Below are 27,833 nucleotides of genomic sequence, written 5' to 3'. Positions count from 1 at the left end.
GAAAAAAATGTTATTGATTTATTGGGTAAACGGTTTTAAAACGATTTTGTAAAACTTTTATTAGACTATTGCTCGGTTTCCGATTTTTAGGTTCTAATTAATCGTTAAACCGATAACCCAATAAAATCATATTAAAATTACATTCTTATCTCTAATTATGTAAAAGTGTCTTTAACTATAAATCGTATTCCTAATTTCCTATTTCCTATTTCCTAAATTCTATTTTATATATAGAGCCTTTTGCAAGTTGCAACAACATTTTGAATTTGCTTCTGCCTAGACATTTATGCTTGAAAAGGGCACTGTCTGCCTAATCCCTTGCAAATATTAGTATTTTAATTCAACTGAACACCTCTTTAATTTAATTGTCATATATGGTTTGATCATTCACCTAATGAATGGTTTGATCATTCATCGAAATTTCGTGACACATTGACATACATGACAATATCTTGTGTAGTGAATTAAAGAGAAGCACTTCTTATCCGTTAAACTGAAAATCAAACAGTTAAGAACCGCTAACTGATTAATCAGAAATCAATAACAAATATCTTATTGATTTGGTTATCGTTTAAGCATATTTACAAACTGATAAACCGAACCGAACCGAGCCGACCAATAATCACCCCTAATAATAATAGTTTTTACACCTAGTTAAATTATTCGTCAAACTTACCGTTTTAAAAGAACCAGTAATTCAATAAAATTCAATAGAGGGTAGAACACGATCTTAAGTAACGAATGGGGTATAAGTTACTCACCTTTTAACCTTAGCTTCCAAAACTCTGTCCTCACTTCTAATGCTGGATTTCACATGCTTGTAAAGTAGGTTTCTGACATTTAAAGCTGCATCGAAAACAAATTAAAGGAGTTTTGTAGGGTGGTTTACTTTTCCCCGGCCTTTGCATTGTAAAAGCTAAATATCTCCTTTCTTTTCCTTGGCCAAAGCGAATAATTATACAAATACAACCTCTCCCGCATGAATTTAGGGACTACAATACTGCAATCAATTTTCCATCAATTAAACACTCATGACTCATCACTAACCATGTTGTCGGAAGCGTTGCGTAGGATATACTTGCTTAAGAATTTTCCAGAAATGGATATTGCAACTCAACATTTGAAGCGAGTGTTTGAGGATAAAGATCCAGTCCAGTAGAAGGTTGGTCATGTAATGTTCAATGGCCCTATAGATTAATGACATGTGTACCATTAAAAAATACATGATGGAGATCCATTTTAACTCAAAGGATTATTAAAATAATTAAAAATAGTAAAATAGTCGTTAGTGTGTACACCCACGTTTCTTACCTTTTAAACTGCAAATATGTTCCTTATTTTAAACTGGAAACTGAAGGAAAGTGCACCAAACAGTTATTATGTATACTTGGGAATCCTTCATCCTCTCCTTAAAGGATTCCATGGGAATGGTCTTCTCTTAATTATCTTTTTGAAAAGAAATTTTATAATAGCACGTTAAAATACAAATACAAGTATTAATCTTTTCTCGGTACTTGGTGTCAAATATTGTCAAATTTCTTACCAATAATTTTTCCTTAATCAATGGATACCTCATTTAGAGAAAGAAAAACTAATGAATTATCTCATAGTAATATAGTACTCAACGCTATTTATTTTTTTAACTAATCCAACTCCACGATTGGAGTGTCATGGGTATGATTTATTAGCTATTGTAATATCAAAATTAGATTTTACGAAACCATCCCATCCCATCCCATCCCATCGTCTCGATTTCTCTTTTGTATCGGTACAATTTGATAATATCTTTAAACTATAATATAAGAGTCACAAATAGAAGTTGGAACACAATATCACGATTTACAGTTCGGTTCGATCGGTTCTTAAAAACCGTTGACACCCCTACTCCACAAAATATTTGGCATCTCACAAGATTGCGAACGCTCCAAATGACTTATACTAAGGCTATAAAAGGTTCAAATCTAAAATATAAAACAAAATTAAGTTTCATCATTTTGCAATGCTGCAAGTATGTTACTGAGGATTCACAATATCCTTCTCTTTCTATCACCCTTTTTGCAAGTATTGGTGAAAGTAAGAATACCATTCTTTATCCATCCAATTAAATTGAGTATAAACGATACTCAAGTTGATTAAATATACATAACATTCAATCTATAGAGTGCCAAAAAAAAGTCAACGCGAACAAAATTAACAGAGATCATAATGTATTGTTATCTTGAAACTTTTGCGATCCTCGACTCTCAAAAAGGTTTGCCTGCAAAATGTAGACAATTTTAAAATGTTAACAGCTAAATGTGTACTTTAAAAAATAAAAGTAAAAACTTCATCCAATATGAACCTGATCAGGAGGAACTGAATAAGACCTTTGTGAATGTGCATCAACATTAAAGCAAAGAGGTTCCTATGCAAATGACAAACATGAAGTTAATTGAAAATGAAATTATATATATGACTATTTTTTTTTAAAAGCAGTTCATTACTATTACCGTAAGCATTTGAGTAAAGCTGGGATATTCCATCGAAAGAGAAAACACTGAATTATGGGATAAGCTAGCACACGTCATATTTTGAGAAGCACTTAAATCAGAATTCTCGAAAATGGTTCCCGTTGATACCGAATCCTACCAATTAATAAAAAAAATAATGTAACTGAGTAAACATTTTCAATGATTAGAATGTCTCATATATATATATATATATATATATATATATATATATATATATATATATATATATATATATATATATGAGACATTCTAATCATTGAAAAATAAAATTTGATATACCTGATTGAAAATATTTGTATTATCAGATGGAGTTCTATCATCGGCTCTCGATCCTATCTGGTTAACGTGACTTGACTTGTTTCCTCGAGCTTTCTTGCTATTTGCGTTTGCCTCAAGACAACCTTTGGCCCTTTTTTACGTCGCGTCCCATCTTTCTTTTTTAAGCCTTTGGCTTGTGTGAGGATATCTTTACTATTATTTGCTTCTAATAAATCTTTTCCTGAGCTGCTAGTACAAAGAGATGGAGCTGTCACCTTCATGATTTCTTTCAATTTTGAACTTAGCTCATTAGCACACGCTATTGCTTCCTTATAGCCATCATCTGTTTCAGAAACATTTGCCTCCAATCTAACAAATATAGGACAAAGAACTCTATAACGATTCATAGTGATCAACTTCGGATCCTTGATCTCTATGTATTGCCCATCAACTTCTTTAATATCTTCGGCTTTTGCATCTATTGTCCACCTTTTTAAAATGTACTCAGTTGGACTTCTACTAACTCCTCTTACCATATCGAGAATTCTTATTATATGACAACACAGTATACCCATGGACTCAAACTTCAAGCAAGTACAAGATATATGGCCTATCTCTGTCACCTTCACAAAATACTCTCGAGCATGTCCATGCTTGCTGACCTTATACATGATGGATAAATCGTTCTCCTCACATCTATTCACTTTCATTGACAAAGATTTCATATATTCATCTTGAAAATATGTGATGTATATACCTCTCTAGCATGAGCCAAAATAGGGACTTGTGCTTTTAATACCGGAAATCGTTGTGATGCATCACAAGTATCTTGCAACTCATTATATCTCTTATCCTCAATTGCTCGATCGTAATGCTTAAAAAATTGCACGATGTTGTAATCAGACTGCAAGTAATCCTTCAAATCACCATTCAAACTTTCACTCAATTGTGTGCTATTCATACCACCTGAAAAAAATTTCTTTTCGTATGCCGCAAATAATTTTTCTCTTAATGCATATATTCCTTGCAACCATTCATTTTCATGAAGGTTATATTCATCAAGAATGCTATTCCAAGCATTTATAAATTCGTCCTCATCCAGATACACATAAATGCATCGTCTAAAATCACCACGAAAGGAAGCGTACCTTTTATAAATTTGATTGAGATGTTTAGTTGCATTTTTGCTCCATGTTCCAGACGCACAAACTGTGATGAACTTCAGGCATCACGAGTGAGATAGCCTTACTTATAGCAGCATCTTGATCTGTAAAAATTGTTATCGGTTTTTTTCCGGACATTGCTTTGAAAAATGTCTCAAACAACCACTGAAATGACTCTGAAGTCTCATCATACATTAAAGCACCTACGAAAACAACCATTTTCCTATGATTGTTCAATCCAACGAAACTAGCCAAGGGTCGGTGCTCTCTATTCGTCTGGTAAGTGGTATCAAATGAGAGCACATCTCCAAAAATCTCATAGTCTATTATCATTTTTGAATCTGCCTAAAATATATTTGTGATCATGTCATCAACATCTAACTGTACCGCAGAAAAGAAAGATGGGTCGTCAATTCTCTTCTTCTCAAAGCATTCTAATAGCACTCCTGGACGAAACCAAAAAAAAAAAAAACATAGTTACCATTTTTCTAATATTAGAATCTGGTAGAATTAAGAAGTTGTCATATATTTCTTATCTACATTGTGTGTAAGTTTATTTACCTGCTTCCCCTTGTCTCATAGCTTTTTGTCGTTTTGTTCCGAGGTAGTTCTTCTGATCTAACTTGGTGTAACCCAAATTTACTCTGCCGCCAGCTTGAAGACTCATAAAATCAAATGTCGCTTTAGAAAATAATACAGCATCCTCTGCTAAATCTATTTCATGAGCCTGAACTTCGTTTATCTTTCTGTGAGATGGCAACATATGGACCATTGTCGGTGGAACAAGAGAATGATTATGTTCCAACTCAACTTTAGTAATACGGTACTTTCCCGTTGACTGACGGGTAACAATAATATGAGCTTGACACCCTGTTCGAGTTTCTCTTCGGGATTTTTTAACTTGTTCTTTTTGTTTATCATTCCTACGAAAACCCTCGTAACATGTAATCTTCCGTGACGTCACATAACCTAATTTCTTATTTGTATTGAGGTACTCTCTGCGAACACTAAAACCAACCCTTCTTGCATACTCATTGTAAAAATTAAGTGGATTCTCATCACTATCAAACTCAAGTCCAAGTTTCGGCTCATAATCTACTAGCCCGTGAGAGTTACCTTGTAAAATTTCTTCCGGAGTAGTTTCACACATGCTTTCCCCCAAATTCTCAATTATACTTCAAAATAAAAATCAACACATTATTCAATTCCGAACAAGGAATCAACGTGATACTAGATCAACATCAAATAACCAAACTTTAAAATAAATAAAGGAATCAAAATTATACAAGATCAAACATTAACTAATATTAAAAGAGAAGAAGAGAGTAAAACCTTGTTTTCCAGAAGAATCACTGGAAATCTTGGATTTCTTAGGAAAAGATTAAAAGGTACTTGTAAAAGATGAATAATCCCATATCTTTTAGTGATATGTATTATCTTTCCAAATGGAAAGAGTTTTGGAGGGTCAAAAAGTCGGGCATAGATTCCCGCCATCTAACTTTTTTTTTTTTTTTGAGAAAATATTATTGTGCACTTTGCGGCTTTATTTTGCAGTTTAAAAGGTAAGAAACGTGGGTGTACACACTAACGGCAAACGTTAGTATATTTTACTGTTTTCAATTATTTTAATATTCCTTTGAGTTAAAATGGATCTCCACCAGGTATTTTTTAATGGTACACATGTCATTAATCTATAGGGCCATTGAACATTACATGATCAACTTCTACTGGACTGGATCTTTATCCAGTGTTTGAAACCATATAGTTGAGATTGTGTGTTGCATACATACAACATAGGGATTTTAGTGGAAAAAAAAATCGATTTTCACGGCTTGTAACTGATGCGAAACGCTGGACCTCACCGCTTGGAAGTGATGCGACTGTTAGGCTTAGGGGTTTAATGAGTTTTAGAGCACTTTAATAAGAGGATTAAAAGACAAAATTCTAAGAAAATGGATAAATACAAATGTTGGCTTTTGAGGCATGCCACATCAGCAGACTTATGTCTAGGCTTTATATAGATTTTTCTATTTCTATTTTGTTCTCTTACTATTTTACTTGTTTGCCTTTTCTTTTCATTTCTTTCTTTTGTTTCTCCCTTCTTCTTCGTTATTAGCTGGTTGTGGGTTTCACCGCTGCCGGCGTTTATTTTCCGACGGAGATGATGAAGAGGTAATAAAAAGTGAAAAGAAAAAATGGAGAGGGAGATGGTCACTGTCAGCCACCATTTTTTGGCAAAAAAACATTCTCCGATGACTAAGAGACAGAAGAATAGTGGTTGTTATATGACATGAAAAATAGAAAAATAGTAAAATGTATTTACATAATATCAAGAACAGAAAAATAGCATAAAATGATTATAATTTTCCTAAATTCACAGTAACAATAGCACAAAATGGAAAATGGAAAATGGAAAATGGAAAACGGATTCTTATTTCCGTTTATGAAGGCTTAAGTTCCGGTACTGTCGTTGTTGTTTGGTAAAGAAGGTTAGGGAAGGGGAGAAGTAGGTGGGGAGGGGTTTGGAAAGTCTTAATTATTTATTTGCTTATTTATAAAAGATATATATATATTTTTTTAATTTATGGCATTTGACACGTGGCCATCAGGGATTGGTGCGTGAAAATCACCTTTTTCCTTAAAACTGAGATTGACCGAAAAAATAGGTAATAATATTAGTTCAAAATTGTTCAGGGTAATATGATCCCTACAAAGTTAGAGTGTCTTCTTGAAAATAAGGTACAAGTTCAGAGGAGTAATGATGTATTTTCTCTTAAATTATTTCTACATATAGAAATGTATCATTCTTTTTGAGACAAACTAAAAAAGAAAGTGTATTGTAACACCTCAGACCTTTAACTTAAGCTTTGACCATGATTTTAGACTTAGATGTTGGAGTTGGAATTTTCCTTCAGTTCAGCAGATGGAATTTTACGCCCAGAATTACGGGCCGTAATTCGGTCCGTAATTATTAATTTGTTCACTGGTTTTGATATGGAAAATTACGGTCAGGAATTACGAACCGTAATTCGAATTACGGACCATAATTCGTGACCGTAATTGGAGAGCTGTTTAACCGGGCATTCTATTTTGAGACATAAAAAATTACTGTCCAAGAATTACTGACCGTAATTCAGTCTGTAAAAGTCAATAGGCACCAGAATCGATAAATACCGAGTTTTAGTTTTATTTTTTATGTTTACAAGTCCCTACACCCTAGAACGACCTGCTCTCCTCCTCCACCATCAAGAACACTAAGGTAAGCTATCCTAACCTATTCCAAGTGGATTAAATCATGTGCTCATCTAACCTAATTAGGGAATCATTGTTCTTAACCTAGGGTTTTCAAGAAAACCCATATTCAAGGTTTGAGACACAAGCTTTTGGGATTCTTCTCAAAGTTCAGACTTTTATTGTGGATTTTAAAGCAGCTAATTTATGTGAGGTGAATTGTCTACGTTAGGGCGCATTTATGATTCTCCCTACGCCTCATTCTACATGCTTATCAGTAATTTGACTCATAATACAGATTAGCCTTAGTTTCTTGAATAGTTGTAGAACTGCTATCTTCTAGGGTTATAGTTTCATAATTCGTTCGTAGTGATCACTTTGAATATCATGAACTCAGTACGTAATCATTATATACTTATGTATTGACATCACATGAGTCTCAGTCAGTATATAATCAGTTATTTGTTCAAGTTCCATAATCAGAAATAGTTATCATGCTATCAACTATAGCCAGTCTTAGTCTTGTAAATTGTTTAATGTTGTATATGTATTTTTGGGCCCTAGGCCACTGTTTATGCATACATATTGCTTGGGCCTGAGGCCATAGTTTTTGTGCACATTATTTAGGCCCTAGGCCACAGTTTATATTTACTGTCATACAGGTGATTCTTCATTCAGAACAGGGAGTACTTCAGATTCTTGCTTTCCTGTTTAGTTCAGTTTCAGTACTTATATTTCTTCTTTCAGTTACTTTACATACCAGTACAATTCAAATGTGCCGATGTCCTTTTTTATTGTTTGGGAGCCTGCATCATGCGATATACAGTTTGAAGATCCAACTAACTAGGACTGCTCGTATCAGCTGATTGGTCAGCCCCAGTTCCACGGGGGTGTTATCCTGTTTCAGTCTTCCCAACATTTAGACAGTTATCTTTAGAGGCTTCATATATATATTCTAGTCAGTCAGATATTAGCAAAACTTTGATGTGTTAGCCTTGATGACATTTATTTCAGATGTTTAGACTTAAACAATATTTTCGCATTTAATATATTTTTTAGTCAGACTTGTAGTAGATCAGCATGTGTTAGTCTTATTTCCTTATTATTACATGTTTTGATATCACATGTTGATTCAGCCAGCCTATGGGTTCGCTTGGTCACATGCAGTTAGGCATGAAGTGCCATGTTACGCCTAGGCCATGGTTCGCGGGGTGACAAAGCTTGGTATCAGAGCACTAGGTTCAAGTGTCTTAGGAGTCTATGAAGCCATGTCTAGTGGGGTCGCCTTTATATGTGTGAGGGCCCCGCACATATAAACAGTTGACTACCAAGACATTCAAAATTTGTTTCACTTTTTTCATACTCTAGTTCATGCAGTGAGAGTAGTACTTTTGGGAATTCTTCTAACTCGTGCAAATTACGTATTTCAGAAATGGCTCCGAAAAGAAAGTACAACAAGAGGAATACAACTACTAGCCAGAGGGCTACCGTTGACACAGCTACAGAAGAGAATGCTCAGGCTCAGACAACCGCCCCAACTAATGCTACCGCTACACCTCCCAATGCTTCGGACGCGGATGTTAGAGGAACTATTCAGCTGCTCACTTAGATTTTGGCTAATCAGGCCCAGCGATAAGAAACGACCCCTACCGGTGCTAGTAGTGGGTCAACCAGTTCTAGAACCCAAGAGTTTCTTCGCATGAAGTCCCTAGTGTTCACAGGGTCTAAGAAGGATGAAGACCCGCATAATTTCATTGATGGGCTGCAGAAGGTACTTCATATGATGCATGCTACTAGTACAGAGGCAGCAGATTTAAAAGCTTTCCAGTTGCAAGATGTGTCCCACATTTGGTATGAGACATAGGAATAGTCTGATACGCTCAAATGACACATTTAATTAGCATAAAGCGGGCGATGTCAAATATAGTAACTCAACAAAGTTGGGGTCGAATCCCACAGGGAATATGGTATGAAAACGTTACTAAACTCGTTGAATGCTTAATTTAGGTCTAATGTCTTAATTCGATGATTTTTGTAAAAGTTGGTTGTTTATGACTAATAGCTAGCTAATTGCTTTGGATTGTAATTTATGGTAAAAGAAATCATGGTTGTGTCCCCTTAGATAAGGTGTATGATCATGGGTATTGATCTTGATATACTTCTGATGGATTATTATATGAATGTACTTAACCTCTATATGAATCTCTACTATTTCCCAATAAATAAAGATTATCTCTTTCTATAATTTTCCCAAATATAAGAAGGTAACTATGAAGAATGGTTAATTATGCCAAGTAAATTCGTCTTATTCCTAAGTGAATTTATTAAATAAAGTTTAAAGCTTTGAGTCCTTGTTATTTATTCTTACCAACCCTAATTATTTTCCCAAATAAATCAAGGTCTATGGCTTTAATCAATGTTTGCAACCATTAATTATGAATGGAGAATGAACAATAAATAAACCCTAACAATCCATTATGTGTAGATCAATCAAAACATCCAATCACAAAACACCCATCATTTGGGTTCACAACCCTAGTAAGGAAATTTAGCTTCTCATAGAAGAAGAAGAAGAACAATAATAAGTAATTGAGATCATAATGCCTACGAATGATTGATTGGAATTGAGGAGAAACTAATTGCAATTGTTTGTAATCCCAAAAGACTTAAAAAACTATGAGTATTCAATGCTTAAAGAAATAAAACTGAAATCTTGTGAATAGTAGCCTACAAGAAACAAGCAAACTCCACCACCTCCAACTTATGTTTTTAACATCTACTTCACATTTATTTCACCCCCAACTTAGGCATTTCACAAAGGGTAAGGTTTCATTATTGGCTAGACAAGAAAAAGCTAAAAAGGCTCAAAAAGGGAAAACTAGGCATATTTACAATCATATGGTCAGGCTTATTTAGGCAAAGTGACTATTTACTCAAAGAAAGCCTAAGATCATATCACAACCAAACCAACTGTCGGATTCAAACATGACTAACTAGGAAAGTTCTAGATTATACATGCATAAATAGAACAGAACTAACAGCTCACACACACATTGGCATAAGGATGATCATATACAATTGTGACCTCCTAGGTATTCATTCGTTGCACACAATACCCCAATAATATAATAATGTCATACAAAGATTCAAATCATGTCAATCAATAGCTGGTTCTAAGTATGCATTTTTCCAAATGTTCGAGGGGTTCAAAATTTCTAACAAACCACAAACAACATGCTACAGTTACAGAACAATACCAAATAAGTCAAAACTACTCTACTCAACCTAAACAACACCCTAAACATTCCGGTTTCAAAAAAATAAAACCCTCCAGGTAAAGAACTCTATCAAAGAAAAGCCGAGGGGGTTCCTAAACACATATTTACACTACAGTAACATCAAGTAGTCTTACCTCCAACTAGAAAATCCTGCACTGCCCTCAGTGCATCAACGTAGGCATAGATAAGACAAGGGTTAGGACTACCTGAGGCGCACTAGGCGCTATGCTCTTCCTGCTGTGCCCCCACCGCATCAGTATCAGTGGGTGTTGGATCAATAGTGCTGCTAGGAGGCTCAGATTGACTTTGTGGAAGTGGGTCCTCTGCTGGGACAGTCATCCCGGCCTCCTCAGGTACCACAATGCTGGGTACCGTCTGCTCAACAGGGGGATCTATACTGCTTGATGCCCTCGTGTAGTGATAGTCAACAATAGATAGCCATGTGGCTTTATTCATCTGGTGCTCTTCTAGCTCAACTGGGTCTAGCTCCTCATCATCGTCCCCAGATCTCGTCCTCTTGCCTTTATCTTGGGCTGAAGGCTCCTCTCTCGATAGTTGCACCATTGGCACCAAAGATGCTAAATCAATCGACATTGCTGGTTGAGGGGGATCCTCAAACACTTCCTCCTCCTTTACTTGAAGCTCAAGGACATCGTCCTTCAACTGTGTAATATCCTTCTTCACTATTTTCATCTCAGCTGCTGACGACACTTTTTCTAACTCAAGGACTCTCCTCTCTATGCTATCAATTTTGGAGTGAATTTGATGGTGTGATTGGGTAAGGGACTCCTTTAACGGCTCCATCTCCTTTAGGACTTCCAGTGCTATAACCCCTTCCAACTCCTCTACTAAGCTAGCGATCTGTCGATCGACTCTATCTGCCTTTACATAAGAGTCATGGAAGTTTTGCCTGTTAAATGGAATCACTACACCCCCAGGAAGTGCTATAAATGTGGAGGTGACTCTGATAGCAGGTGGGGCAGTCGTGGAGACCGGGTCAGTAGCAATCTCAGGGGCTGTTGAAGAAGTGGGACCCAAAGATGACTCTGGAACCGTTGTGGGACCTGGTGCTGTCATGGTGGCAGTCTCAAGACCCTCTTGGGTCTCCTCTAATGTCGTGTCCTCTTCCTCATTTTGGTCAGACTCATATTGCACAGATTCTGGTGCCGCCACACCACCTCGGGCTGCCGCCAGCCTGGCCTTAACATCTTTATCTTGGCTCTTTATTAAGATGTAGACATGCTTTGCCTCATATCTGTGGTCCCAATAGGGAAATTTCTGGATCTCAGCCTTCAAATAAAGGGTCGTAATCAAGCACAGGAAAACCAAAGAAAGCCCAACCTGGGTTGCCTTCATACGAACCTCATCTGCTATCAGTTTCCATATATCAACTGCATACCTGGACATGATGGAAGCCACTAGAATTTCATGGCTTACAGTAAGCTGATTATTTATCTGAGTGGAGTGTATTCTGTTTAGTAGGACACTTCACCAGAATTTGGCTTCCATTGAGAGATCTTTCTTTTTAATCTGCGCACTAGAGTTAGTACGCCAAGCTGGATTCTCTCTTGCAATCACTGAAGCTACCCATGGTAATTCTCTCAATATATCAATTTTGTTCCCCACCATTCTGTAGTCTAACTCATCAGTATTTGCTGGCAGCTCATAGTTGTCCCCCAAGCAGAATCGGTTGATGGCTTTGCTGGAGAAATCAATCTTCACTCCCCTAATAGTCACCTTCTGGAGGCGTATGACTGTCTTTTCTTGTTGGGCTGGCTTGTACCGGTTTTTTTTTTTTATCTCCGCGGCATAGTTGGCATAAAACTCTCTCACAATAGAGGATATATACGTGCCAGATGGTTGGTTAAGGAAACCCCATCCATGGTGATCAATGACAGCCTGTACGTTGGGGAAATGTTCCAACCCTCGAAACTGATCAGCCTTTCCTCATAGATGTTCCGGCAGAAACCCTGTCCTCCTTCCTTGGGCTCCAGCCCTTTATCGTATATATCTTTCGAACCTTGGACCGAGAACCGAATAGAATGTTCTGACCTCTCTTTCATTCTGTTCTCATTTAGGCGTGCCGCCTCTTCAGCATCCGACTCCTCCAACACGTTAGTCGCCTCTTTCTGAGTTGGCAAATCAGGAGAGCTTGATGATTTCTCTCCATCACTGCTGGAGCCGGTGTTCCTTGATGAGGACCCCTTATCAGATTGGGGGTTTGTCGGAGATTGGGTTGCTCTATGCGGCCTTGTGAGTCGTACCATAGGAGCCTGGTCTTCATCACTTACATGGTCCTGATCACGGAGCCTGGTCCTGATTTAGGTCTGACCTTGCCCCCCGCCCTGTCCTGTGGCCTGGGCACGACCCCTTCTGACAGTGTTCTTTGGAGCCATACCTGAGGATCACATATTAATATCTACAATAATAAAAGTGTAAACAAGGATGATAATTTACAACTACAAATAATTTATTTTTTTATTTTTTTATTTTGTACGGACTGTAAAAGACATGGTCCGTAAAAGAGATCGTAAGTTGGTAACAAAGATGCATATATGTTCACAGAGTACTCTACGATGGAGTTCTATGGTCCGTAAAATTCATCGTAGGTTGGGGACAGTACGTTTGGGAACTAAAGAAACTGTTTTACGATACAAGTTACGGTTGGTAAAATTTTTATGGTCCGAAAGTTGTATCGTAAAATAGGAACAGAGGGTAGTGTCATGCAATAAGGCATTCTACGACACAAATTTACGGTCCGTAAAATTTCTACGGTCCATAAATCCGTCCGTAAATATGCCCTCTCTATAATCAGTTACCCAAATTCCCCAAGTGACTTATATGCACTCAAGATGAATTTTTATACATGAAACCCCGTTATTTTGCTCGTATCATGTCGGGGTTACTCAGACTTCACCCCAATTTTCACTTTTCCTGATTCAAGCATTTTATCGAACAGTTGGTGGGCATAACGAATTGTTATGTCAATTACGACATTGACACTCGAAATGCCCACCGACCTAATGAGGGTTCCGCTTACTCGTCCCCCAATGAGTCCAATGTTAAACACATCACAACCAAATCCCCGCCCCAACTAATTTCAAGATTCTATACCCCATACAATAAGAATTCAAGATTTTTGCACTTCAAGGTCATTGAGAGACAAATGGGCATTCGTCCATCTCGCTAATATGCAGTTTTAGATCATAACTAAGGTATGAGAGAATCAGAAAACCTCGTAGAGACGTGGATAATCAAATAAACACAAAGAGCACAATTGAGAAAATTAATGCTTCTTGTATCAACTCAAACGACTGCTAAGGGTTTGTGCTTGGGTGTTGTGGTGAGGAGTTGTGTTTATGTGTAGGAAAGGAATAAGTAACGTATGATTGTGGGGAGTGAAAATTGGAGTGAATTTAGGGTAGTGATTGGATAGTGGTGGAGTTTGAAAAGGAAAATGAGTTTTAGGGAGTTTTGTATTGAGTTGTAGACTTAGAAGCAAAATAAAAATTGTTCTGTACCCTAGCCGCGTTTCACTTAAACTTACCTGGTCCTTTTACGCCGTCAATCTATGCCCATAAAAATTTTACGGAGCGTAGGTTATGGCACAAATGTTGCAACGGTGATTTGATCTGACGGTCCTTGTTTTACGCTTCCATCTACGGTCCGTAAATGTTAGCGTAAATCAAGAACAAAAAGATCTCTTACCTGGCTCATACTCTACGCTTCCATCTATAGACTATAAAAGTTTTACGGACCGTAGATTCTGGCGTAAATCATCAATAGAGGACCATATTTTTGCTACCTCAATCTACGCTTCCATCTATGGACCGTAGATTCTAGCGTAGATCAACTCCAGTTTCTACACTTTGCATCCTGCACCAAAACAAACGTTACCTTATACACATCCTATCTAATTTACAAAAATAAAAACGAAAAAATTACACATAGGTTGCCTCCCAAGAAACGCTTGATTTTATGTCGCAGCACGACGGTGTTACCAATTTACTCTTGGTCGGGACTCGCTGAGTCGGCATTTCTTCCTAGGTGCTTCAACCGGTATCGATCAATAATTTTATCTCCATCAACCATCCCATGATAGTGCTTCACCCTCTGCATGTTCACCTTAAATGTCCGAGTTCCATCTCCGGACTTCAGTTTAATCGCCCCATAGGGTGAAACACTTACCACCTCAAACGGTCCGGACCACTTTGACTTTAGCTTACTCGGTAGTAGTTTCAATGAGAGTTAAACAGCAAGACAAGATCACCCTTGTAGAATTCTTGCTTCAGGATCTTCTTATCATGATACTGGTTCATCCTCTCTTTATAAAGTGTTGAACTTTCATATGCTTGGTACTGGAATTCGTCCATTTCATTGAGTTGAAACAACCCGAGCTTGGCCGCCTCTTCCCAATCCATGTTTAATTTCTTCAAGGCCCACATAGCTTTATGTTCAAGTTTAACCGGCAAGTGGCAAGCTTTTCTGAAAACGAGCTTGAAGGGTGAAGTCCTAATCGGAGTCTTAAAAGCAGTCTGGTACGCCCATAGAGCATTATCAAGTTTGCGGGCCTAATCAGTTCTATTTGCATTTACCGTTTTAGCTAGAATACTCTTGATCTCCCGATTGGAGACTTCAACTTACCCACTTGTCTGAGGATGATAGTGTGTTGCCACCCTATGTTTGACGCCATACTTCTCCATTAATCCTGCGAAGGCTCTATTGCAAAAGTGGGAACCACCATCACTGATTATAGCTCTCGGAGTACTAAAGCGAGTAAATATGTTTTTCTTTAGGAACCCCATGACACCCTTGGCCTCATTGTTAGGTAAAGCCACCGCTTCTACCCATTTCGACACATAGTCCACAGCAACCAAGATATACTTCATGCCACTAGAGCTCACAAAGGGTCCCATAAAATCAATCCCCCAGACATCAAACACCTCCACCTCCATCACAAAATTCATAGGCATCTCTTGCCTTCTGCCTATACTCCCTTGCCTCTGACATTGATCACAAGACCGCACCAATAGATTTGCATCATAAAAGATAGTCGGCCAGTAATAACCGCATTCAAGAACTTTAGCAGTAGTCCGGTTACCACTAAAATGACCCCCAATAGGAAAGTCATGGCATGCCTTTAGAATCACCATCACTTCACTTTCGGGAACACAACACCGAATGATGTTGTCAGTATATGTTCTAAACAAGTAAGGCTCGTCCCAATAATATTGAATAGAATCCCGCAAGGACTTCTTCTTTTGTTATGCTTTAATCTCCCCTGGAAGTATGCCTGTCACCAAATAATTGCAAATGTCTGCATACCAGGGTGCCACCTCTATTGACACAGCCAACATCCTCTCATCTGGAAACACATCATCGATATCTAGCTCATCTGAAGGCTTACCAGCTTCTTCAAGCCGAGAGAGATGGTCAGCAACCTGATTCTCAGTTCCCATGGGGTCTTTCACCTCAAAGTCAAACTCTTGCAGCAATAGCACCCATCAGATCAATCACGGCTTAGCTTCCTTCTTCGCCATCAGGTATCTCAATGCTGCATGATCAGTGTATACCTCAACTTTGGACCCCAACAAATAGGCTCAAAACTTCTCAAAAGCAAAAACTATTGCAAGCAGCTCTTGCTCCGTCACTGTGTAATTTATCTGGGCAGCATTCAATGTTCTGCTTGCATAATAGATCGATACATGATTTTATTATGTCTTTGGCCAAGAACAACACCGATAGCAAAACCACTTGCATCACACATCAATTCGAACGGTAGAGACCAGTCAGGAGACACAGTAATAGGCATCGTGGTCAGCCGCTGCTTCAACTCATTGAATGCCTTGCAGAACTTCTCATCAAATTTGAACTTAGCCTTTTTTTCAAGAAGCTTATACATCAAGTTAGCGATATTTGAGAAATCCTTGATGAAACGCCTATAGAAACCAGCGTGTCCTAAAAAGCTCTGCCACCCTTAACTGAGATAGGCGGAGGAAGCTTCGAGATCAAATCAATCTTTGCTTGATCGACTTAATCCCTTTTTCAGAGATTTTATGCCCGAGGACGATCCCTTCCTTTACCATAAAGTGGCACTTCTCCCAATTTAGTACCAAATTAGTCTCCTCACAATGTTTAAGTACTTGACCCAAATGGCCAAGACAGTCATCAAACAGATCACCAACAACCGAGAAGTCATCCATAAATACCTCGAGAAAGTCTTCCACCATATCAGAGAATATTGGCATCATACACTGCTGAAACGTAGCCAGCGTATTGCAAAGACCAAACGGCATTCTGCTGAAAGAAAATGTCCCACACGAATAAGTAAAAGTCGTCTTCTCTTGATCCTCCAAGGCGATGTTGATCTGATTGTAGCCCGAATAACCATCAAGGAAGAAATAATAAGATCGCCCCGCTAGCCGATCAAGCATTTGATCAATAAAAGGCATAGGGAAGTAATCATTGCAAGTGGCCGTGTTGAGCTTGCGATAGTCCATGCAAAATCTCCATCCGGTTACAGTCCTCATCAGAATCAGCTCATTCTTTGCATTGGGCGCCACTGTGATACCACCTTTTTTCGGAACACATTAGACTGGGCTCACCCATTTACTGTCAGTAATCGGGTAAACCACTCTAGCATCTAACCATTTGATGATCTATTTCTTAACAACTTCTTGCATATTCTCATTCAGTCTCCTTTGATGCTCTACACTCGGCTTGCTATCCTCCTCCAACTGATTTTATGTTCACACATCCTAGAAGAAATCCCTGAATGTCTGCTATGGTCCAACTAATGGCACGCCTATATTCACGCAATACCTCCATAAGTCGCACAATCTGCTCCTCAGTCAGTAGGGATGAAACAATAACTGGCAATGTATTTTTCGGACCAAGTAACTCGTACTTCAAATATAATGGGAGTTGTTTAAGCTCCAACTTTGGTGGTTCAATGATCGAAGGCTTTGCTGGAGGAGTTATTCTATCTTCCATCTTGAACTCTACCGCTTTATCAATAACATCAAAAGAATCAATCACCGAAATGCTCTCATAAGTGCTTGGTAACTTCATCCCCTTGCTTACCTGAAAAGTAACTTCCTCTTCATTGACATGGAATTTGATTTCATTCTTCTCCGAATCTATTAGAGCTCTCCTAGTAGCAAGGAAAGGTCTCCCCAGAATAATAGGAATGTCCCGATCAACAGCACAGTCAAGAATCACAAAATCCGCGGGCAACATAACCTGTACAAGAATATCATCAACCACTCCAACAGGCTTTTTAATAGATCTGTCAGCCATCTGTAACCTCATATTAGTCGGCCTTGGCATCCCCAAACCTGATTGTTTGTATATAGCAAGTGACATCAAATTAATACTTGCCCTATTATCATAGAAAGCATGAGCAAAATCTTGGTGCCCAACATAACAAGGAATGGTGAACACCCCAGGATCTCCCCCTTTTTTTGAACAGTAGTTGTTGAAATGATGGAACTCACAGTGTGAGTCAAACTCATGGTTTCATGTTGCACCGTTTTCTTTTTGGTCAGCAGGTCCTTCAAATATTTAGCAAAACCGGGCATCTCCTTGACAGCTTCCATGAAAGGAAAATTTAGAGACAACTGCTTCAGCTAATGATAAAATTTTTCGATCTTAGCATCTTTCTTCTTCTTCACCAACCTCTGAGGAAAGGGAGGTTTAGATTTGAAAAGCTGAGTCAAAGGGCGGAGAGCCCCTTTTATAGTTTGCTTGCTGTTGGCATTAGCCTCCTTCAAAATCTTTGGAATATCAGTAACCTTCTTGTCAGTAGTATTCTCATCAACAATAATTGGTGCTTCAGACTGCACCTCTACCTCTTTATCTATCAGCTTGAGCTCAACAACTTTTTTCTCAGCACATTGGAGTATTTACTACTCCGAGTACTAATGGCAAACACACGATCTACACCGCCTCCCCCGTTCTTTGGATTTGGAACAGTGTTACTAGGAGGTCCTCTCTTTTTAGGAGGGTGCTGCTCTCTAGAAATATCATGCACCTGTGACTCGAGTTTCTGAATAGCTGCTGTATGGGAACCCACTGTCTCCGTTAGCCCAGATAATGTCCTTTCAGACTTTGATTGATTTTCCAGAACTTTCTTACTTCAACCCTCGAACTACCTTGCTCTATTGATTGCCCTTTTGTACCACCATAATTATTATTGTAGTTCCCTGAGTTGTTATTGTTGTAGGCACCCTGACCCTGTTGAGGTCTTCATTGATTCTGATTCTGGTAACCACCTTGGTAGTTCTGTCTTTGATAACTCCCTTGAGAATTATTCACATAGTCAACATTCTCAACCTGCCTAGGAGGTGCCTCGTGAAATGGACCCTTTTGGGTCTACTACATCCCTTTCGGCATACCTGACTCATCCTCACAAATATTTACCTTCTTAATCTGGGTCTCATCAAACTTCTTGGTTAGCAAGGAAATATTCGTTGCAAGTTCAGCCAATGTTTGTTGGGTATCTTGGTTCTCCTTTACCATATTCTGGATCATGACTCTACCATAAAGCACAATATCAACATTGTTTGAGTGCCAAGATTGATTGTGCGTAGTCAGCCTGTCAAGTATGTTGGTCACTCATCGGTAAGATTTATTCATAAAACAACTATCAGCTGCATTGTTTGCAATTGATTGCGTCACTAGATCCAGCCCTCAATAGCACTTCTCCATTAATATGTTCTCCTGAAAACCATGATTTGGAATCTTTTGCAAATACTCTTTAAATATCTCTCAAGCTTCATATAATTGTTCCCCTAGTCGCTGCTTAAATTCATAGATCTTGTCACGAATCTCAGCGTTCTTACTATGAGGGTACCATTTCTTGAGAAAGACTGCTACCATCTCTGCCCATGTAGTAATAGAATTCCGGGGCAGCTTCTCGAACCATGCTCTTGCATCTCCAGCTAAGGAATATTTGAAAAGCCTCAGTCGAATAACATCCTGTAAAACGTTGTTTTGGATGTGATTAGCACATACATCCACAAAATTCTGCACATGATGTTGAGGGTCCTTATCAGCAGAATTCCGAAAGTAGCCCGCAAGCTTCAACAACTGGTATAGAGAGGAGTCAATTGTGATGTTGCAGCTCCAACCCGAGGATGAACAATAGCATATGCATAGACCTCCTCAGGACCAAGATCAACGAAAACATTCTCGACATCTGATTCATTCGCCTGATTATTCAATCGACCCCTTTGGTTATCAGCACGTTGGTTTTGCTGATTCTGATTCATGTTCACCTGGTTTACAAGGAATAGCAAACAAGGTGTGATGGAATAAGCAAAAGACTTCAATCAAAGGAAACTCTATTTAATAATTTCAAAATCGTATTCCCCGACAACGGCGCCAAAATTTGATACACTCAAATTACACCTTTAATTAACGTAAAGCTGACGATGTCAAACATAGTAACCCAACAACGTTGGGGTCAAATCCCACAGGTAATATGGTGTGAAAAGGTTACTAAACTCGTAGAATGCTTAATTTAGGTCTAATGTCTTAATCCGATGATTTTTGTAAAAGTTGGTTGTTTATGACTAATAGCTAGCTAATTGCTTTGGATTGTAATTTATGGTAAAAGAAACCAAGATTGTGTCCCTTGTAGATAAGGTGTATGATCATGGGTATTAATCTTGATATACTTCTAATGGATCATTATATGAATTCACTTAACCTCTATATGAATCTCTACTATTTTCCAATAAATAAAGATTATCTCTTTCTATAATTTTCCCAAATATAAGAAAGTAACTATGAAAAACGGTTAATAATTCCAAGTAAATTCGTCTTATTCCTAAGTGAATTTATTAAACAAAGTTTAAAGCTTTGAGTCCTTGTTATTTATTCTTACCAACCCTAATTATTTTCCCAAATAAATCAAGGTCTATGGCTTTAATCAATGTTTGCAACCATTAATTATGAATGAAGAATGAACAATAAATAAACCCTAACAATCCATTATGTGCATATCAATTACAAAACCCAATAACAAAACACTCATCTTTTGGGTTCATAACCCTAGTAAGGAAATTTAGCCACTCATAGAAGAAGAAGAACAATAATAAATAATTGAGATCATAATGCTTATGAATGATTGATTGGAATTGAGGAGAAACTAATTGCAATTGTTTACAATCCCAAAAGACTTCAAAAACTATGAGTATTCAATGCTTAAAGAAATAAAACTGAAATCTTGTGAATAGTAGCCTACAAGAAACCTACATCAGGTATTTATAAGAGTCTAAATCGTGCAAAATACGTTTGACAAAATTGCCCTGACGAACCAATGTACGGACCGTAAATATTATACGGTCCGTAGAATCTAAAAATGGTCTCCGTACAATTTTCTTCTTTCGCCCAAATATACGTTCCAATTTTACGAACTGTAAATATTATACGGTCCGTGCAACTGGTCCGTACAAACTTTTTTCCTTTGAGACTTTGCTGGAACCAATCTACGGACTGTAAATAATGTATGGTCCGTACTTTTGCCTTGACTTCCTCTTTCACATCTGAGGCCTTTCTGTCATGGATCTACGATTGAATTGACGGACCGTAAATATTATACTGTCCGTCTTTTGCTCCGTAAAAATCATGCTTGAGTTATTGTCTGTCTTGAACATCTTTTTAACCCATTTCCACGACGTGCTCTCAAAATACGTTATATACCTGCAACATATCACAAACACATTAAAAGACCAAGAATTGCTAAAAAACAAGTAAAACTTATAGCCAAAAAGCATCGAATGTGCCATAATTTCACGACACATCACAGTACCTAGGGGAGGATGAACCTTCTGCTACTTGGGATGCATTTGCAGACGCTTTCATTGAGCACTTCATGCCAATTGAGGTCAGGGAAGCCAAGGCTACAGAGTTTGAGAATCTAAGGCAGAATGACATGATTGTTCAAGACTATTATCTCAAGTTCGTGTCATTGTCCAGACATGCTCCCCACGTGGCGTATGAGGGCCCTGGCTAGAAGGTTTATACTTGGGCTTAAACCCGAATTACACAGGGATACCAATACGGCTGCTCAGAATGATAAGATAACTATTTCCAAGATACTGGCATTTGTGCAAGGTAACGAGACTAGGTTACAGGAAGAAGAAGAAGCCCTGGAGAAGCAAAAAGATAGAGAGTTCAACAAGAGGGCTAAGTCTATTAGTAATTTCAGTTAGGGAGGATCTAAAGGAGGTGGAAACCGTCAGTTCTTTAAGAATAGGTCCTCAGGACCTGCTTCCTCTACAGCTAGTGCCCCATCTCAAAGGTCCAATTTTAATCAGAAGGGTCGAAGCTTCGGGACATCAGGCTCACAGTCACAGGCCAACGTGATCAACCGTGGTTTCCAACACCCTACTTGCAACACTTGTGGTAAGGAAAATTCAGGAGTATGCCATTCGGGCATGGATGGTTGTTTTGGGTATGGTCAGCTAGGTCATTTTCTGCGGGATTATCCGTTACCAAGACAGAATACTAGAGGTAACAGTAATGTAGCTCAGTCCACTAATTCAATAGCTCCTCAAAATTCCCAAGCTCAGCAGGGGCGTGGTGTAGCAAAGTCTAGAAATACAGGCCATGGTCAGAACCGTCTGTATGCACTATCAGGACATCAGGATACAGAGACTCGTGGAGATGTTGTCATAAGTATGCTAACAGTATTCACCTTCGATGTTTTTGCTCTTATTGACCCAGGATCCACTCTATCTTATGTAACCCCTTATATTGGTAAGAAATTTGGGATAAAACCCAAAAAGTTGCATGAACCCTTTGAAGTAGCCACACCAGTTGGGGAATCAGTTATAGTTAGATGTATCTATAGGGGTTGTCCAGTGTTAATCTACCACCGCAGTACGATAGCAAATCTAATTGAATTAGAGGTGGTAGACTTTGATATAATCATGGGTATGGATTGGTTAGAGACTTCTTATGCCTCAGTGGGTTGTAGAACCAAAATAGTAACCTTTGATTTTCCCGATGAACTTATAGAATGGAGGGGTAATTCAGTAGCAACTGTTAGTGGTTACTGCTTGCAGTTTACGTCTTCAATATATTGCAGTATTTGCGGGCAGAGCTACAACTGTTGAAGATTAGTCAGTTGAAATTCTTTCGTCAAAAAATTATATTGTGTATATAGGTCAAAAATTACTCTTTGTTTACACAAACATATATTATACGGAGTAGTAAATCTTAAACTCGTTAATGAAATTCCTGACTTTACTACTGTCAGCGTCAGCGTCAAGGTGACATGTTTCTATTTGCCAATTAATAAAAGACAATATGGGGAAAATGCAAAGTCAACATGAACAGAGGTTCTTGGAAAATAAGTTGAAGAAGCTTCGGGATTGCAATAAAATACTTTTAATATTTTGCAAATTAGCACTCCTTTCAGTCAAAACCCCACAGATTACTAAATACGCACCAGCAAACTAGTAAGTAGTATGTCTTTTTCAGTTAAGTGTTAATAGGGGTGTTAAATTGATGGATATTTTCAGGTTTGAACGTATTAGAACGAAGAAAATTAATCAATGCTCGCACCCATCTAAAATTTGTTTGGGTCACTACATGGGTGATTTGCAAAAATAAGATGATTTGTGCCCTTATTTAACTTTTGTCCCTATTTAAAGAATCTGTGTAAATGAAGTCTTAATGACTACTGTAAAGTCCTGCTAAATTTGAAGAATTTTTCTCCTAAGTTTGGAGTCTAGCTAGTTAGTAAATAATGAAATGCGACTACGTGCCAATAAAAATTTTCACAAGGAGTTCGGAGTACGTGCATTGAACGAAGGACTAGAGAAAGACACAAAAGAATGGTTTCTGATTTGAACATATATTAACGAAGGGTATATCTACAGAATTTCACATACTTTAGGGGGATATTTGGCCCTTTTTTTCGCTTATTGATAAGCTAATTAGGTTAATTGAGTTCTCCGGTAAAATTCAGGGCATATTTGGACCAACTATTGTACGTGAGGGCGTATGTCAGTTAAACTATCAACAAAAGGCATATTTGCTCAATTTCAAATACTTTAAGAGCATATTTGGACCTTTTTCGCACTTTATTTGACAATATCTAATTGGAAAAAAAATTGATAATAATTTAATTTTCATATTAACGTAGTGATAGTGAAAACAAATACTTACCTCAATGACTGTACTAATATTTTATTGAATAAAGAATAATATCAAAGATTAAATTAAAGTAAAAATAGATAAGCTTACTCGAATCTTTGAAATCGTAAAAATGTATAAAATAACACTTACAATATTATATTATCTATAAAATAGTATCAAACCGACTACACTAGCTGGTTAATACCATGCATTTTTATTTATGAATTACAAGCTTGCAGCCAGGGGCGGATCTAGGTATAGTCCAGGGTGTTCATCCGAACCCCCTCAGTCGAAAAATTACGCTGTTTATATAGAGTCAAATTTTTATTTTATGTGTATATATTTAATACTGAACCCCCTCAACACAAATGAAAGGAGCAGCTCAGCGGCGCAGGGGGTTCAGATTCGCACAAGTTGCGCGGGTTCGAACCTGGCTGTCAACATTTGTTTCAGCCAATTTTTTTCAGAGGTCCACTAAATGAAACGATGTAGTTTAGTAGTAAGGGGGCAGTGGGCAGATCCAATTGGACTCAAATCCCTAAGCTCAAAGTCAAATACTAAATAAAAAACCACTACGTTTTCTCTCTCTTCCGCTAGTTTTCTTTCTCTCTTCCTCCACTATCCTCGCCATTCTCTTTTTTTTTTTTTTTTTTTTTTTTTTTTTTTTTCTGTTCAGTTCTGTCCATAATTTCGCCATTGCTGGCCGTCGGTCATCTCTCTGGTCTCTGTTAATGGCTTCCTCGGTAAGTTCTTAGTTCCCTTTTTTTTTCTATTTTGTTTCTTTTCTAAAATTCTATATATTTGCTTACCCTCCCCAATCGATGATTGGAGCTTAATGCAGTCCCTTGAAGAAGCAGATTAGCAGTTTTAGTTGTTGCTTTTTTGTTTATGAATATATATATGGGAAATAGTACTAATAGAAGCTAGAGCTACAGTGTCGAGTATGATTATCCATTTTTCCATCTTTGATCATTTTGTACATGAATGAATGTATGTATGTTTTGGTGTGAAGAACGGCCTTCTTGCATTTAATATTGTAGTTCCATACCTTTATCAATAATTGTAGTTTTTTTCTTGAAACTGATAACTGTTATCAATAATTCTAGTTTCCCAAATATACATTCATAAATGAGGAGATAAATAGTACTAATATATTAACTCGATAGGATTATTAAATAAAGATTCAATCAATCTGTTACAACTAATTGTACTCTTTATATACATTGTTTATGCAACCATGTTCTTCTCTATGTTGGTTTTTACAGCTTGTTATATACAGAAGTATAAATGTTTACAACACTTTAAAATACAGTAACTTGGTAAGTCAAGGAACAAAACTTGTCTACAGAACTATTTTTTTTTTTAAGTTCTAACAACATTCTTACTTTTTACTATTCAGTCTCAACATTCAGTAAAGAAGTATTTTACCAAAGTACCGAAATCCAGTGTAGCTTCTTCTAGTCAACCTAACCAGGAAGCAAATGCCCACCATTCAGAAATACCATTACCTTCTTCTCAAAAATTTGATTTGAGTACTTTAAATTATGATCCGGGTGAAAGAACCCCAATCTTGGACTATCATCCAAACCATCGTGATGTTATTAGAAGAGCATACCTTATTAATGGTCCTTGTCAACCTCGATTGCTTCAGCATGAGTATCCTCAAACGAATATTTCTAGATCAATGCGTCGTTTTAATTCTGAATGGTTTGATGATGTATATCATGATTGGTTGGAGTATAGTGTTAGTAAAGATGCAGTCTATTGTTTGTATTGTTATCTATTTAAAGGCTACAACACTAATCAAGGTGGGGGTGAAGTATTTTCAACTATTGGGTTTAAGAGTTGGCAGAAAAAGAAGAATCTTGGAAAACATATTGGTCTACCGAACAGCCCACATAACCAGTCAAAAAAGAAATGTCAAGATTTATTGCGGGTACAACAGTCTATTCATTTTGCACTTGAGATGCAATTTAGTCAATTTAAGCATGCATATTGGGTCCGGTTAAGTGCTTCAGTTGATGTAGTAAGACTTCTTATAACTCAAGGATTGGCATTTCGAGGTCATGATGAATCTAAATCATCACTTAGTAGGGGTAATTTTCTTCAAATTCTCTCATGGTATGCGAAAAAGTGTGATAATATTCGTGATTATGTACTAGAACATGCTCCTCAAAATGATCAAATGACTTCTCCAATAATTCATAAAGATATTGTCAGGGCTTGTAAGATAGAAACAATTAAAGCTATTCTTGAGGAATTAAATGGTGACTACTTTTCTTTACTAGTTGATGAGTCTTTTGATGTGTCACGCAAGGAGCAAATGGCTATTGTCTTACGATATATTGATAGAAATGGATTTGTGATGGAGCGGCTTCTTGACATTGTTCATGTTCAAGATACTAGTGTTTTATCTCTAAAGAGGGCAATTGCTAATTTACTTGCTCAACATTCCTTAAGTCTATCATATGTGCGTGGACAATGTTATGATGGGGAAAGCAATATGCAAGGTGAAATCAATGGCCTTAAAATGTTGATTAGGCAAGAAAGTAGATCGGCCCATTCCATTCATTGTTTTGCTCATCAACTTCAACTAACTCTTGTTGCGGTCTCGAAAAAATGTATTCAAGTGGGAAAACTTGTAGTATTAGTTTCAAATATTTTGAATGTATTGGGATCTTCTTTTAAGCGTATGGATGAATTTCGAGATTCTCAAAAAGAAAGAATTCAAGAGGCATTAGATTTGGGTGAGCTTACAACCGGTAGGGGCTTGAATCAAGAACTCGGTCTTTCAAGAGCTTGTGATACGCGTTGGGGATCTCATTTTAAATCTTTCAACAATTTTATTCTTATGTTTGGCTCTATTCTTAATATTCTTGAATCACTTGTTCTTGATGCACGATTATTGGATGAAAGAGCCAAGGCAATGGGATATCTTGAAGCAAGTCGAACATATGAGGTTGCGTTCATGTTGCATTTGATGAGTGATGTTTTAGCAATCACAAATGAGCTTAATAAATGCTTACAAAAAAACGAGCAAGATTTGGCAAATGCCATGCTACTTGTTGAAGTAGCAAAAATAAAGTTGCAAGCGTATAGGGATGAAGAATTGGATTCTCTTATTGCTAGGGTGTCTTTATTTAATTTGTATCAAGCATGACATTTTGGTACCTAACTTTGAGGAGCCATATGTTATCTCTTTAAGATCACAAAGGAGACTTGGTGACAATACAGTCTCACATCATTATCGTGTTGAGGTATTTTGCAATATTATTGATTGGCAACTTCAAGAACTTAAAGATCGTTTTGGCGAAGCGACGACTGATTTGCTTCATGGAATTTCTTGTTTGAATCCAATTGACTCATTTTCAAGTTTTGACATCAGGAAAATAATGAAAATGGCTAAATTATACCCTGATGACTTTAATGAATTCAATATAGGTTCTCTTGAGAATCAACTTGCAAGTTACATTATTGATGTTCGTGATGTTGATGAAAGGTTCTCCAATCTAAAAGGGCTTTGTGATCTTTCAAAAAAATTAGTACAAACAAAGAAGCATTCAAATTATCCTCTTGTATTCCGCTTAGTGAAACTTGCTTTGCTTCTGCCGGTTGCCACAGCATCCGTTGAAAGAGCCTTTTCAGCAATGAAGTTTATCAAGAATGACTTGCGGAGTCAAATGAGTGATGATTTTTTTAGTGGTTGTTTGGTGCCTTATCTAGAAAAAGATATATTTGATAATGTTTCTAATGATGTTGTTATTAAGACATTTCAAGATATGAAACCTCGTAGAGTACAATTGTAAAACTCCATGGTTCGTATGTAGTCTAACTTAGTTTCCTTGTTTTTGCTTCAAAAGCTCACAAGCTTTTGCTTTTGTAATATGGCATCTTCAAGTTGCCTTTGTTAATGAAAACTTCTTACCTTATTAGCTTTTGCTTAGTTTGTTAGCCTTTATTGAGGCATTTTATTGTGACTTGTGAAGCTATTAATTATTGTTTCTCGTCGCATATCTGTCGGACTTTTATGTCCTGTCTTGTGCTTGGTTTTTCGTAGAAGTAATTGGTTTTGTTGGGCTGCTTTACTTTGTTAGTTTTTACTTAGTTTATGATGCTTTCAGATTGGAAAAAATAAATTTTCTTTTTGAAAATTCTACATGGATGATGAATATTGAACTTTGATCCGACCCGTTTTTTTTCCTGATCCGACCTGCTCTTTTGCCAATACTAGCGTGCTTATT

At 37.4% G+C, this 27,833-nt stretch overlaps 2 protein-coding genes across 2 annotated transcripts; one reads left to right on the top strand and one right to left on the bottom strand.

Moving 5' to 3' along the window:
* Positions 1-2,200: 2,200 nt before the first annotated feature.
* On the bottom strand, positions 2,201-5,081 carry LOC132620124 (protein FAR1-RELATED SEQUENCE 5-like). Its single transcript, XM_060334824.1, has 8 exons — positions 4,493-5,081; positions 4,319-4,377; positions 3,975-4,276; positions 3,526-3,889; positions 2,912-3,430; positions 2,490-2,624; positions 2,342-2,404; positions 2,201-2,257 (listed from the first exon to the last, which is right to left on the bottom strand). Exons 1-8 carry the CDS (start codon positions 5,079-5,081, stop codon positions 2,201-2,203), a joined length of 2,088 nt encoding a protein of 695 aa, XP_060190807.1.
* A 16,344-nt stretch (positions 5,082-21,425) lies between these two features.
* Positions 21,426-27,398, top strand: LOC132620123 (uncharacterized). The gene is made up of 7 exons (XM_060334823.1): positions 21,426-21,645; positions 21,730-22,125; positions 22,538-22,571; positions 24,269-24,335; positions 24,858-24,911; positions 24,992-26,722; positions 26,778-27,398. The coding sequence occupies exons 1-7, from the start codon at positions 21,426-21,428 to the stop codon at positions 27,396-27,398; spliced, it is 3,123 nt and encodes a 1,040-aa protein (XP_060190806.1).
* Positions 27,399-27,833: the final 435 nt, after the last annotated feature.

This window comes from Lycium barbarum, chromosome 11, assembly GCF_019175385.1.
Source record: "Lycium barbarum isolate Lr01 chromosome 11, ASM1917538v2, whole genome shotgun sequence".
Classification (NCBI taxonomy): Eukaryota; Viridiplantae; Streptophyta; class Magnoliopsida; order Solanales; family Solanaceae; genus Lycium; species Lycium barbarum.
The sequence above is the reverse complement of the archived record's forward strand: the minus strand, read 5'-3'. Positions and strand labels throughout refer to the sequence as shown.